Genomic DNA, 15,374 nt, shown 5'->3' with positions numbered 1-15,374 from the left:
GCGATGGTCGATGGACGATGTGCCGTTTAATGGGGTGGATATTTTGCGTCTTACGAGTTTAACACTATACATACGTAAGGGCAGAGAAAATTGTGGTGCGGTATGAAGTTTGCCAACCGTGACCAAGTTGATATGCGCTTCTTTTGACCGTCTTTGAATGAAATCACTTTAGCTGCCATAAACGGGACACATATCTCTTGCTAAAGTCAAGGGCACTACTGCATGTGAGTTTGAAGGCGGAAATAGAGGAAATATAGCGTATGTTGACAACTTAAACCAATTTAATGTTTCACGTGGAAAACTGTGTTACTTTGATGCAGTATTTCTTTGTCAAGTTTAGTTCGTACAAAATAAAGGAAAAATATTTACCCAAGCTTCCTTTTTAGGTAATGCGAATTGCCGGAACTTTCTTTTGACGAATTCCATCAAGTTTTGTACAGCTTTCTTGGTCACTTTGTTCGTTGCAAAACGCCAGGTAGCCTTGACATGCATTTAGTTGACAACTGTCATTCGTGTCTTCTTGAGGTTCCGTTTGACGATAGCCCAGTATTTTTCCTTTCCACTGTAGTGTCTTCTTCTAATATCTGGATTTGATAATCAACAAAAAAAAAACACGTAGGTATAATCGTGACATTACTCAAAATGTTAATGATCTTTATAACAGAATCTACAGCTTGCCCACTTTGGTAGTTTTGCACAGGTGTTGTCTAGAATAGGTGGTACTTTTGACAAGCTCAAGAGGCTACATCACCGTTGTTCAAGACATATCACTCCATGGCTCTTTTTTCCGTAATGATAAGATGCCAAAACAGAACGGAACAACTGTGTTGCTTGGAGAAAGGTAACAGACGGGTTTTCAGGCACTCCTGTTTAAAAATTTCCTGGTTGACGGAACCTTTCGTGTTGCTCTTCAAAGCACAGAAACAGATGGCCTGCCATACGAGATATGTATTTCTTTGCAAACTTCGACAGCTTAATGTGTTTGAAAATCTCTGCCGCCTTTTCTCTTCCAGTTGCCGTATAATATTCATGTCCAGGAAGCTGTTTAAAGTCTGCCTTGACGTAAGTTTCATCATCCTGCGCCAGGCGATCGTTGTCTGGTCGACTTTGACGTAGAACTACGTTTTACTTTAGCATACCACACAGGGATGCGAACTGAAAAACTGGGACGAAATCTGTCCCTTTTCAAATGCTTATAGGTCGGTTGGTTTACAACCGATTTTTTTCATTCTTGCAGCAATCGATTAGAAAATTATACACGCATCTGCCCAAATGCAGAAAAATGTTGTTTGAATCTACGAACTATTGCACTATTGAAAATTGTCAAGCCTTGTTGAAATAAAAATAACGTCCTCTGATTGGTCGCTTGCTTGCAGTGTGTGTATGATATGGTATGATGTGTGTATGGTATGATGTGTGTGTGTCTATGATATGGTATGATTTGTGTGTGTGTGTGCTGTGTATGGTTTTTAACTCGGCACGTTCTGCTAACTGCTGAATCCGGTTCACGAAATTCACAACCCTTCATTAGTAGACATTATAACTCATTACCCAAGTAAAAATATTGGTTTTATCAAAGTTTTATAGCGCTCAATACAGCCAAAAAAGCGCTATAAAACTTTGATAAAAACAGTTGTGTTACTAGGATAATGAAACACTCAATGCATTTGTCAATAATGTACGTAGTTCTACGTCATTTATGCGGTCGTATCTTGGATACAACCTCCTACTTTTTTTTGCTTATCGTCACAATTTGGAGTCACCATCATTTTTTTAAGTGGACAGTCCGGTTCGATTTTTAGCTGGATTCACAGTTGAAGACGACACTCACAGCTTGCTTGCGACACCTCGGACGGAAAGGTTGGGATTCTGCTTGAAACTGCTGGCCACTCTTTTCGTCGTTTTTTACGGCCTTCGGATTCCGAATTCCCCTTGAGTCGACAAACGTTCTCCAAACACTTTCATTAAGTTCGTGACAATTGATTTGGTCACATTCAACAGTTTTGCCAACTTAGTGTGAGAGTAGTTCGGGTTTTCACTATGCGTGAGCAAAATTTTGATGCGTTGCTTCTCTTGCTTCGACACCACTTTCACAGCTGAAAAGCAAATGTCTAAATCAAACATAAGGCATGATACTGTACATATACATCTTTAAAATGTGGAGTGTTCAGGATTTTTTTTTTTTGATACACGATAAAAATAATACAGTAAATTGAAATTGGTCAATTTTTACCGGAATACCTTTTATACAACTCCAACAAATTGCTATGCACTTTGATCAAAAAGCCCGACTGATTTGGACCACTGTAAAATAGACTAAACGAGACAGATTAGTCTTCAGAAGTAATCCTTCCAGAAATAACCATAATAAACTTATCGGAAGTATATGTGACAATAATTCACAACGTGCAATTATCAGCAGGTAGTAAAAAAGAATCCTTTATTTTGTAAGAGCTGCATAATGACTTTTTTACTAAAACGCTTCTGAGCCCAAAATTTACCTTTTAAACTTGACGGGTTTCGGGCGTGATACCGCCCTTCTTCAGGAGAATAGCAGAGAATAACAATTTTGTGATGTGGTGTACGATCCGCCAGTTAAAAACAGGCAACGTGATTTATTCTCGTGCGGACAAAAGTAATGCTGCGTGGTTATGGACAAGGAAGACTACGACTCCCGCGTTTGTGACATGATCGAAGCCGGTCAGTATGAAGAACATAAGTTTAAAAACGGCAAACCTAGAGAATGCGATGGTCGAGGAGATAAATTTCGCGCGACAGAAGCTAGCACATTTTACCTGCCGATCCACAAAATTCCAGTTGGAATGAGACCAATTACTTCTTACATTCGCACACCAACCGAGACAATGGCAGCGTAGTTGGGGGAAGAAATAGAAAAGTACCCGATAACTTACGGAAAAGGTGTGAAAAAATCTGTCGATTTGATTAAACAACTGGAAGGGTTCAAAATTAAGCGAGGGGAAATTATGAAAACGTTCGAGGTCACAGGCCTTTTTTCCAAGCGTACCGGTTACCGATGCGTTAAAGAACTTGCGTCGATATTTAGAACGCAGTCGGGTGCCACATCACCACATGGTGGCTTACCTTTTGATTGCTGAAGTATGTATAAACCAAAACTACTTCACGTTTAGAGGAAAATCCTTTAAACAGACGTTTGGGCTAAGTACGGGTTGTAAACTGTTACCGCTGTTAGCCAACGTCTTCGTGAGCGATTTCGAAGCTGCCGCGGGAAAAGAGAAATATTCCCCACGAGTATGGAAATGATACGTTGGTAATGTTTTTGCTCCGGCATAAGAACGCTACCTATCCCAAACGTTAGATATGCTCAACTTCCGTTACAGCTCAATCAAATTTACGGTAGAGCAGGAAGTTGAGGGTAATCCCGATGATCACCCGAAAGAAAGATGAAAAAACAACGAATTATCACACTGTTGCCTGAAGATAAAGAAATAAAAAGAATAAGTTCATCATTCTACTCCAAAGTAACCAATCTAATAAAAAATACACTGAGAAGACTTAATGTTCGAATCGTACACAAAAGCGAAAACACATTGCGTGACTTGCTATGCAATTTCAAGGACACAGTTTCTCCTTGAGCATTCTGGAATATACCGGATCCCATGCCAGAATTTCCCCTCGGTGTATATCGGGCAAACTCGACGCACGGTGAAAGTGCGAATCAAAGAACGTAGACATGCCGTTGAATAACACTGGTCGACAAAATAAAAAAAAGTGCATTCCAAAAGCTCGAACCGGAGAAAAATGAAAGATTATAGCTATTCAACCATTCCCTTTGAATTTTGGTACCCCTAACCAGAATTTACAGAATTTGAATTTTTAGATGCAACTAAGGCGGCATTCATAAAGTACGTAACATTCATAGGTATCCTTAAGCGCTACGATTTGTTACATATGGGAGGGGGAAGGCAAGATCAGCGTTACGTAACGAAAAATCACTCGAGAGACTCCAAAAACGAGCATTTTTATTAAATAAATTCTTCCACTGCGTTAAATATTTTTTATGATGGGCGTTATGTTTCGTTACATACGGGGGAAGGGGTTCCAAAAATTGGGTTTTGTGTTACGTAATCTATGGATGTCGCATAAGTTCTTGCTATATAAATGTTAAACAATACACACAATATCGCACGCTAGCCTGGAGATTAGATTAGTTGAGAGAATTCGTTTTCGATACTGTTATCGGCACATTTTGCATGTTGTAGGATAAGTACAACGATACACCGTGCCCCAGTGCTGAGTCGAGAAAATTTTTAGCTCGAAAGGATCCTCGACCTGATCGGGAATCGAACTCGGTACCACAACCGTGTGGGAGAGCTTGCCGACCGACATCGCTAACCACAGAACCACGAGGACCAACCATATAGATATAAAAATGCAACTTAATTTTGGAAAAAAAAATAGTTATAAATTGTTCAAAATATTGCCCATCATTAGATATAACTTCTATCCATCTTTCTGGAAGAGCTCGAATACCATTCATTACCATAAAAAGTGTTCGTCATTGTATCCACGAATTGAGCCATTTTTCGATGTCTTTATATGAGCCACACTGCCGATCAACCAGACCATGTGCCGCAGCATCTCTCCCCTAGTCTCATCCCCACACCCTGAGTTCTCTTCTCAGGTGTCTGTCCGCAGAATCCCCCGCCACCTAAAAAAAAAAGATCATGTGCCGCTGATCGGAGCAAATAATAATCGCACGGCTTCCTATTTGGGCTTTTTTCGTCAGTTCCAACGGCTTTGGCAGATGATACCAAGCGTTTTCATGCTTTTTCGTGCCTCTGCTCGTATTGCAGCCGTTTCTCGTTCAGTGCTTGGCTTAATCGCATTGATTAAAGTCAATGCCGTTACCTTATGATAGTTTCGTTCGATTTCAACAGCTCAAAGCATAAAAAACACCGACCAGGTTCCACTAAATACACGGCATAACCTTCACAGCGTGTATATTCGGCTGCACCGACAACGTAGGCTACTGTTGAAAATCCATTTTTCATCACACGTCATGATACGCATACGATTAAGAAAACCCTTCCTTTTTTACATGTTTTTGAGCGTTTTTACATGTTTTTGAGCATTTCCTTCTTTTCATTTATCAATTCCTCCTCAGTTTTCGCGACAAAATTGTTGGGATGGATCTTGCGCTTCAGGTTTGAATAATACTCGATGGGGCGCAGCTGAAGGGCGTTTGGTGGGCTCACCGCCTTGGGTACTATATCTTCTGCTACGATCACTTTGAGTAGTGGGCCGACACCAGATCCGACCAGAAAACCGCGTCTTCGCCCTTATGTTTTGTTTTGATGAACAACGCAACCTCCAGCAGGCGCTTCATACTATTAATTCAAGGTGAGATAGACCTCGACGTCCATCACAGGAGAAATCGACCTAACCATTTTATTCAGCCGCTGCCCCTGCGTCATTGCCTACAGCTCCGAGACCGGTGGACGGGCTTGCCGCTTCCTAACATGTATGCTTATGTTCGTCACTCTTAAGCCGATTGCACCGACGACCTCCCGGCCTTGCGCTCACAGCGATGTAGCCACTTTTCCCTCGCTCTTCCTCTTCAGCATCCTTTGGAGCTTCTTGTCGCTCAGGGTCGTCAGCCGTCCGGAATCGGTGTTTTTTTCGATGCTCTGATTGTTGTCCAATAGTGCCATTGTAGATGCCGGAACGGTCGCATCCGTCATTCTTTGATCGCACATACTTCTGAACGGAGTAGATCCACTGTTTTCGGCATAACGGTTAGAGTTCGATTGATAGAGGTGTCAATTTGCTTCTGCTGACTCACCGGTTACTTTGATTGATGCTGCATGGGTACTTTCGTCAGTGCGTGTGATGGTAAACCCATGAAAAATCGGCAATGTTTGTTCTTTTTTTTTCAATGCAAACGTTACGCTTTTCCTAACTGGGCTCCGTTTCATAAATCACTCGTTTTCAAAATTGAACGGATACAGAGGCTGTTCGTTAACTTTGCACTACGCAGTTTACTTGGGCATAATCCTCTTCATCTCCCAGGAAATACAGCTCGTTGTGCACTAACAATTTGCATACGTTAAGGGTAAGGCGCCAGATGATTTAGATAATGTTTATTCTCGACATACTCGAGGGAAGCGTCGACTACCTTCAATTATTGCAGGAAAATACATTCTATGTTCCAACCCGACAACTACGAAGTTCTTTGCTTTTTGCTGTTCCTGTACATAAAACTGCGTACGGTCAGAACAATGCACTTAACTCCGTCAACGGACCTTCTTTCTAAGTATATTTTTTAAAATGGAAATAAAATATACAGTCTATACTAGTTATTCGAGATGATTGTTTTTAAAATTTATAAAATTTTAATCTGCATTTGCTGCTTCCAAGAAAAAGAAGCATTTAGGAAAATTTAGGAAAATACTTCACACACTTTGAGTAGATTCCAAATATTTGTATTTTCTGTATTCTTCCAACAAACAATGGTTTTAAACAAAAACAAGAGTATTTTTTTAACGACAATCATTGCCCAAAATTTTTGTGTTCAAATAACTTTACTTGAAGCAGAAAAAAGACAATACAATTTTACAGTTATATTTAGTAATATTTTGTCCAGACATAATTAGTATATACACCATTTGTATTTTCTAATCAAATTTCAGGCACAGAAATCAAAGATGGAGAGCGTCTACCGGTCGCTGTCAAAGATATGGGAGCATGCGAAATCTACCCACAAACCATTGCACACAACCCGAACGGACGGTAAGCACGTGTTCTGCTATGCCTAAAAAAAATGATGCAATAAAACACTAAGAACTAACACAATATTTAACACCTACCCCAGATTCGTGGTCGTTTGCGGCGATGGTGAATACATTATCTACACCTCGATGGCACTGCGTAACAAGGCATTTGGCTCGGCCCAGGAGTTCGTATGGGCATCGGAAAACAGCGAGTACGCTGTGCGGGAATCGAGCGGTGCCGTAAAGCTGTTCCGTAACTTTAAGGAACGGAAAAGTTTCACGCCCGATTATGGCGCAGAAGGTAGGTGGTTTTAGCTCACCATAAACTTGTGAAGTAATGTATTTGTGGTCACGACTGACGCTCGACTTCCGTTTTCTGCATTTTTTTCTCCTACTTCCATGCTAACCGAACAAAAACCTAAATCAAAACAAATCAAAAAACTAACTGACTTGTGCACAAACTCTTTTAGAAGGTACTTGTCACTGCATCTTGAGTGAAATATAATTTTACTTAAGCTCTAAAATTTCTAATAAATTACACTTTTCATAGGAATTTTTGGTGGACAACTGCTCGGTGTCAAAACCTCCTCCGGTTTGTCGTTTTATGATTGGGAAAATTTGGAACTGATCAGAAGGATTGAAGTTCAACCAAGGTATCTACAAACTACATTACTATCAGTTCCTCCTCTTCTCAACATGTTTTTTGCAAAATTTTCAGACACGTTTTCTGGAACGAAGCCGGCACCCTGGTCTGCTTGGCAACTGAGGATTCGTATTTCATCCTACAGGTGGACACGACCATGATTCAGAATGCACTAGCTACTAAACAGCAGCTCAGTGAGGATGGCATTGAGGAGGCGTTTGAGGTGAGTTGTATTAACGGCATTAGACTCTTAGACATTTACACGATATATCATTTATCAACCAGGTTCTTGGTGAAGTAAGCGAAGCTGTTCGCACAGGCCTATGGGTTGGTGATTGCTTCATCTACACGAATTCAGTGAACCGAATTAATTATTATGTGGGTGGTGAGATAGTCACCATTTCCCACCTGGACCGAACGATGTATCTGCTCGGTTACGTACCGAAGGATAACAGGTAATTTACAATTTAATCAAGCGAATCAAAAAAATGACAAATAAAATTCTCGTTTCAAGGTTGTATCTCGGAGACAAAGAGCTTAACGTGACCAGCTTCGCGCTGCTACTGTCCGTACTGGAATACCAAACAGCCGTGATGCGGCGGGACTTTGTAACGGCTGACCGGGTGCTGCCGACGATTCCCAAGGAGCACCGAACCCGGGTAGCACACTTCCTCGAAAAGCAAGGCTTCAAGCAGCAAGCGCTGCAAGTGTCTACCGATCCTGAGCATAGGTTTGATTTGGCACTGCAGATCGGGGATCTCGATACGGCTCTGGTATTGGCACGGGAATCGGACAGTCCCCAGAAGTGGTCTCAGTTGGCCAGTATTGCCACCAGTAAGAACAAATTCGATCTGGTCAAGGAGTGTCTGACCAATGCGAACGACTATGGCGGTCTGCTGCTGTTGGCCACCAGTTCGGGTAAGCTTTTTACTAAAACTTTTTACTAAACAGAAAAGTGGAACGTCTTTAAAATCAATCAGTTGATGTTCACAGGAGTCGTTCTTGTTACTCATAAACAGCTTTGATATTAAAATAAATTGCTATGATTTTGTTTCCTAACTTCCTTTTTACGATTATATCTCAACAGGTGACACCGATATGCTACGGAATCTGGGTGACAATGGAGTATCACAGGGCAAGTTTAACATCTCCTTCCTGTCAATGTTTCTGCTCGGCGATTTGGAAAAGTGCTTAGAGATTTTGATCCAGACCAATCGGATACCGGAAGCCGCTTTCTTTGCCAGGTTAGTTTCACACGAAACGGTATTACTCATGATTGTACTTAAAATAATTATTTCCACAGAACATACCTGCCGAACAAAATCTCGTACGTGTTGGAAATTTGGCGAAAGGAGCTGGCCAAAATTAACGAGAAAGCCGGCCAGAGTTTAGCCGATCCACATCAGTACGAGAATCTGTTTCCCGGTTTCTACGATTCCGTTAAAACGCAACAATTTTTGCTGCCAGAGCGATCAGTTCTGCTGCCTGCTGGGGAGGCAATCAATGTGAGTTAGATTATGTCGGGTCGCACGGCAACCAGAACATGACTAATCGATTGTGTGTACCCTAGGTTCCACTCAACATAGACCGTAATCCAGTGGCAGAAATGAAAGCAGCGGAAAGTGAGGGACGGTTCGATTACGATCCAAGCACCAGCACGGAAGGCAATGCACCAGCGCCGGAAAGTGCGGTGAGTATAAATGAAAAGAAAATATTCAGGATTGCTTTTTACACGACAAAAAAAGAAAAAGAAGATGCTGCCATTTCTTTTGACTATAGTTTGTTTGAAATCTCTTATTTCGAATTTATGTATTAACTGTTTTTCCAGAGTAAACCCACTACAGCGAGCCTGTTGGATGAACCACTAAAACCGACAACCGCGACACCAGCTGCAGCGGTTTCGATTCCATCGTTACCCTCGCAGCAGCAACAGCAAACGAGTAACGCCACACTGATCAAACGGAAAAGCTCGCTGGAAGACTTCGAGTCGGAAATCGAAGCCTTGAACCTGGACGATAATATCGACACTTCGGTAAGTACACCTATCGCTTGATCGCTTTCGATATGCAAATGCTAAGACCGTCGCTTTCACTCCCACATCCCAGGATGTAAATATAGATGACGATCTGCTGAGTGATTGAGAAGCACCGTGTACCCAACAGTAAATGGCTCCCCTTATTCGTGGTAGTGCTAGATGAGTATATCGAACTTTAATAAAATTGAAAACAGAAGATTTACAATGTAATAAAGAATAAAAAACACAAAAAATAAACTGTAGTAGGTGAAGAATGTTATTACCGTGGTAAATTAAGTGATTTGCCGATGTCTGCAGGAGGTAGTAACATAAAAAGGAAACTTAAAGTTTAAAGTTTGTGACCACCCGAAACGAAAGAGGGCTGATAGTCGGTAAACGAAAAGTATTGATAGTAACCAAGCACGGTTCCCCCCTTTCTTGACACTTACCCAACCAATAATACAAAACAAAACAAGAGCATGATCGCGTGAATGAAAACCTTTCTCTTCGATGTGCTGGAAAGAATGGATGCATAGCATTTACCGTAGGAAAAAAAAATTCAACAGCACTGTTGTCAGTGGTTTCCCATTTCCGGTAGATTTGTTTATCTTTGCAAAGAACACATGCAACTACTTACATGAATCGCCGTCGTCAACGCAAGGTCAATGGCCTACGGTGATGGCGGCAGAGCCAAATGAGCGCAACTTAGGCTCCCTGTTAGTTTCCATTTTGTTGCAACACCGGAAAATGTTTTCTATGTTATCAATTATTAATCTTATGATGTCTTTAACATTATTATTACTATTATTATTGCAATCTATATTTTGTCTCTTTAGTGTATCTATAATGTAAGAGAAAAAACATGGAGAATCAAGAAGCAAATGAAAAATATTAAGACATTCGATATATAACAGTAATGGGTGGTGTAAATCATTCAACCTAAACTCCCATTCCATCGCAAATCGGAATCGGTATCGGAAAGCTAGATTCAAGTTAACCGAATGAAAACAGTCGAATCTAAGTGAACCGACATCAATATACCTCTGGGGACCCGACCCGTATTCCTACGAATATACATAAAAACAATTTTAACAGCAATCAAAAGTTACAAATGAATTAAGTACACACTTGTTGGTCAATTCTTCGTCGTTCGTTCTACATGGTCAGCACTCTGTAATCTGCGTTATTTTATCAGGCTAACAATATCACACTCCATTCTTCAACCTTTCGTGGAGCATCCTACCCTCGAAGGCTCCATGTACTCACCAGTTAGCTTTCTTCAGCGAACAATACAACTCGTTGCACTTAACTGAATCGTACACCGTCTTAAAGTCTATAAAACAGCATCCTTTAAAAACGTCATACTGGTGCTTATTACGGGAGTCACTTCACGGTGAAATCAGAGTGAAGTGAACAAAATCCTATTACGGGACTCACGTAAGTGAGAAAAACGTCGCAAAGTGACATCTGCCGTGGAATCTGGGTTATTATGAGTGTCATATCAGTGAAGTGAGAATGGAAAAAGCGACGTTTCGCGTGGAACTATTTCACGACCATTTTGAACGGTGAAATGATTTCACGAAGCTGCCATAAGTCTTAAAGTTGATTGATTTGTGATCTAATGGTAAATATTGGATTTATTCTTCAGTAACGAAGCGAATCATAGTTTGATCCGTGCCTTAAAGCGGTCAATTTTTCATTTTTTTGCCCGAAGAAAAAAATGCAAACTAGTTCAGGAAATTTTCGATACCGAAAAAAACATTTTGTTTGATGCCGAATGTCTTAGAAATGCAGAACACGTCAAGATCTGGTGTTATCTAAAAAAACGGGAAAAAACGACTTTCTGCGGCTTAGACATTTTTGAGCTGGGAAACAATCTCATTTCACTTGTCCTATTCTCATTTTCACTTCACTGTCAATCTCACTCCACGGAGGTGATTTTTGTCACCTCACTTGAGGTGGAATCGGGAATAGGTCTAAAAAAGTGAAGTGAGCGTGAGAGTGAAATATATTTCACCGTGAAGTGACTCCCGTAATAAGCACCACTAATTTTGACCAAATTTTACTCCTGCTCCCCGCCTTGACATATTTTATGACCCATTGACGACTCCCCCTCCCCAGGAGAAGAACTCCATTAACAAAATCTCAATCGTTGATATTCCATGCTAATGCTCCAAAGTTCCTTCCTGTTGGTCTTGAGGTTCGATAGTTGTATGTTCGAGTCCCGCGTCGAGAGAGACTATTTGTAAGAAGGATCGTAGCACTTACCCCGAAATTGTCCTGTACCCTAATTTCAAATTCCGAAACCGAGTGCAAAATAGAAACTATACAGATTACTTTACCTCTGGTTGCAGCAAAGTCCGCTCTCGGTATGTTCGATTATGGATCGAATTTCTGTTGCACATTTTTGGGATTACCGTTTGTCATTAGGGGCCATCCACATACCACGTGGACAGATTTTTAACGATTATTAAAGTACCATTCCCAGAACCGATTTCCGGAACTCGGCCAATAGTGGTCAAAACACGCTCAAGTGGCCAAATACCGGTCGCCAATAGTGTTGTTTTGCAAAAACTTAAAGTTTGACATGTCGCAAGCAAGGTCTAACCTGTGTCTCTGAAAGGGTACTTACCCCACGGTTCCCCTCGATAAATCTGGAATAACGGAATATTTCGAAATGTCCCCTACTGTCCCGAAAACTATGATAAATTTGTGATCTTTTGAAAAAGTTTCGATCAAAATCGGTTCAGATCTTGCGGAATGGCAGGTGAAAGAATTTTCATTTTTTCGACTCCGGAGGGGTGGGGTACGCAAGTGTTAAATATGCGTTGATCAATCTGTACTTGAAGTGTCCCTTGCTGTCCGAAGAAGTCATCTCCATTCAATTCAGCCATGTCGTCTGTGAAGGCCCCGCAGGTCGTTTCCTACTTGATCGAGACACCTTACTCACACCTCGTTCCAGTCGGGTCGGTATCGAGGTCTATTTTTCCTAGGTTGTCATCCGACAACCTTACAACATGCCCAGCCCACTGTAGCCCCCCGATATTCGCCGTTTGGACGACGAGTGATTCTCCCAACAGCTGATGCAACTTTTGGTTCTTCTGCCTTCGCCACAACCATTTTCCAGATAATCAACGACAGCGCATTAGATTCGAGTGGAGCTTCCTCCGGAGTATAAAGTAGGCACTATTTCCTGCCATAAGGCGCCGACGAATATCTCTGCTAGTATCGTTGTCAGCAGTCACCATTGAGCCCAGGTTTCAACTTACACATCCTCGCACTGATCGGCTGCCACCCAATCACGCGTTGGCGCATCCTACCCAGCACTACAAAGCCAGCTCCCAGTTTGTTGGTGGTGCCACAGGAAAATGTAGTTTCTCGGTGTCCGCTTTTCCATACCTCTTGTCTCAACCAGCAAAGCGCTGAAGCGCTGCGATTTCGAAGTTGCGTGGATTGAGATCATATATGTGGTGTCATTGTCATCTCGATACCTAATACATGCAAAAAAGAACTGTAACCTGATTTAATTTTAAAGCATAGTTTACACTTCCAAGCGAAGTGAAAAATTTGACAAATGAAAAAGCGTATTTTATCGCTAGCGAAATCTGGCGTGAAAACCCGGTTGTGGAACACACAGATATTTCACCAACCTGCTGTTTACAGTTTTTTTTTTTTTTTTGTAAGATTTGGACCACTGCGACCATTATTTTGATCTTTTGTGGTAGCTGTTTACAGTTCATGCGAAGCGAAATTTATGAGTTTACACTTCGAGCGAAGTGGAAATTGGTAGGAATTGACAGAATGGTGCCTTTTATGGGAGTCACTTCACGGTGGAATCAGAGTGAAGTGAATGCAGCCCTATTACGGGGCTCACGTAAAGCCTTTATTACACTCTTTGTCCAATGGTCAAATATTTGACCTTCTGACATAATGACATCACGGTTGTTGTTTGCCCGTGTTTGCCCCATGTAAGAATTGGAGAGTGACAAACAATTATCTTTGACCAAATTTTTATCTGTCAAAAAGTGCCAAATATTTGACGCTTGGTCAAAGAGTGTAATACAGGCTTTAAGTGAGAAAAATGTCGCAAAGTGACATCTGCCGTGAAATCGGGGTTATTATGAGTGTCATATCACTGAAGTATGATCGGAAAAAGCGACGTTTCGCGTGGAATTATTTCACGATCATTTTGAACGGTGAAAAGATTCCACGAAGAAGGAAGGTTTAAAAATCAAATGATTTGTCATCTAATGATAAATGTTAGATTTTTTTTCAGTAACGAAACGAATCAGAATTGGATGCGTGCCTTGAAGCGGTCGAAGTTTCAACTCATCAAAGTTCATGAAATTTTCGATACCGAAAAGAAAATTTTCGATGCCAAAAGTCTGGTGTTTTCTGAAAAAAAAACGGAAAAAATCGACTTTCTATTTGAGCTGGGAAACTCAACTCATTCTCATTTCATTTGTCCTATTCTCTTTTTTTTTTTTTTTTTTTTTTAAGGGGGGATTTGTTAGTAGCTTAAGTATTTATGATAAATATTAGTAAATAATGAGTATGTGTGTCCAATCACAAATGGTGACTTCTCAACACTGTTAGAAATTTGAAATTTTAATTGTTAGGATTTGTTTGCTTTCGCAATAAGGACTTATCATTCGTAGGGATTTAAACCTACTTGTCAGAAAAGGGGAAGTAAACTTACAACTAACTTAATTGCTAACTTATTGGCTATAAAGAGAGCTTATCGTAGCAATTGAGGATTGCAACGATTTTTGTCGAAAATTGTTAATAATTTTATTTGACATAGCTTCTAATGGTTCAACACCAGTAAGTCTATGTAATTCGAGTGTACCAAACCAAGGAGGACGCTTCAAAATCATTTTCAGAATTTTATTCTGAATCCTTTGGAGCGTTTTCTTCCTTGTTGAACAGCAACTTGACCAGATCGGTACAGCATAAAGCATTGCTGGTCTAAAAATTTGTTTGTAAATCAAAAGTTTGTTCTTTAAACAAAGTTTAGAATTCCTGTTAATGAGAGGATATAAACATCTCGTATATTTGATGCACTTGGCTTGTATACTCTCAATGTGCTCTTTGAAAATAAGTTTTTTATCATAAATTAGTCCCAAGTACTTAACCTTGACGGACCAACTTAAAATAACCCCATTCATCTTGACAACGTGATTATTGTTTGGCTTGAGGAAAGACGCCCTAGGCTTATGCGGAAAAATTATCATTTGAGTTTTAGAAGCATTGGGAGAGATTTTCCACTTTTGCAAGTAGGAAGAAAAAATATCTAAACTTTTCTGCAATCGACTGCATATGACACGAAGGCTTTTTCCTTTTACGGAAATGCTTGTGTCATCGCAGAACAATGACTTTGTGCATCCTGGAGGCAAATCAGGAAGATCTGAAGTGAATATGTTGTACAGGACTGGCCCCAAGACTGAACCTTGAGGTACACCTGCTCTGACAGGAAATCTATCAGATTTTGAATTCTGATAGACAACCTGCAGAGTTCGATCAGTAAGATATTTTTTTAAAATTTTGATAAGGAAAATCGGAAAATTAAAAGTTTGCAATTTCGCAATCAAACCTTTATGCCAAACACTGTCGAATGCTTTTTCTATGTCTAAAAGAGCAGCTCCAGTGGAATAACCTTCAGATTTGTTAGCTCGTATCATATTAGTAACTCTGAGCAATTGATGAGTAGTGGAATGCCCATGGCGAAATCCAAACTGTTCATTTGCAAAAATTGAATTTTCGTTGATGTGTGACATCATCCTGTTAAGAATAATTTTCTCAAACAGTTTACTTATTGAAGAAAGCAAACTGATTGGTCGGTAACTTGAAACTTCAGCTGGATTCTTATCCGGCTTTAAAATTGGAGTAATTTTTGCATTTTTCCATAATTTGGGAAAATATGCAATTTTGAAGCAGCAATTGAAAATTTTCACTAAAAATTCCA

At 40.5% G+C, this 15,374-nt stretch overlaps 1 protein-coding gene across 2 annotated transcripts in view; it reads left to right on the top strand.

The window, feature by feature from the left end:
* Window positions 1–10,326, top strand: part of LOC129721484 (coatomer subunit beta') — a 242,767-nt gene extending 232,441 nt beyond the window's left edge. For both annotated transcript variants that reach the window (XM_055674114.1, XM_055674115.1), the window contains 11 exons: window positions 6,672–6,771; window positions 6,854–7,053; window positions 7,303–7,405; window positions 7,471–7,618; window positions 7,681–7,850; window positions 7,910–8,313; window positions 8,483–8,639; window positions 8,699–8,900; window positions 8,966–9,085; window positions 9,224–9,427; window positions 9,501–10,326. In XM_055674114.1, the coding sequence (XP_055530089.1) occupies window positions 6,672–6,771; window positions 6,854–7,053; window positions 7,303–7,405; window positions 7,471–7,618; window positions 7,681–7,850; window positions 7,910–8,313; window positions 8,483–8,639; window positions 8,699–8,900; window positions 8,966–9,085; window positions 9,224–9,427; window positions 9,501–9,536 (1,844 nt within the window). In that variant the 3' untranslated portion in view covers window positions 9,537–10,326. The remainder of the gene's footprint in view (window positions 1–6,671; window positions 6,772–6,853; window positions 7,054–7,302; window positions 7,406–7,470; window positions 7,619–7,680; window positions 7,851–7,909; window positions 8,314–8,482; window positions 8,640–8,698; window positions 8,901–8,965; window positions 9,086–9,223; window positions 9,428–9,500) is intronic.
* Window positions 10,327–15,374: the final 5,048 nt, after the last annotated feature.

This window comes from Wyeomyia smithii, chromosome 2 (assembly GCF_029784165.1).
Source record: "Wyeomyia smithii strain HCP4-BCI-WySm-NY-G18 chromosome 2, ASM2978416v1, whole genome shotgun sequence".
Classification (NCBI taxonomy): Eukaryota; Metazoa; Arthropoda; class Insecta; order Diptera; family Culicidae; genus Wyeomyia; species Wyeomyia smithii.
This window is presented reverse-complemented; position numbering and strand designations above follow the sequence as displayed.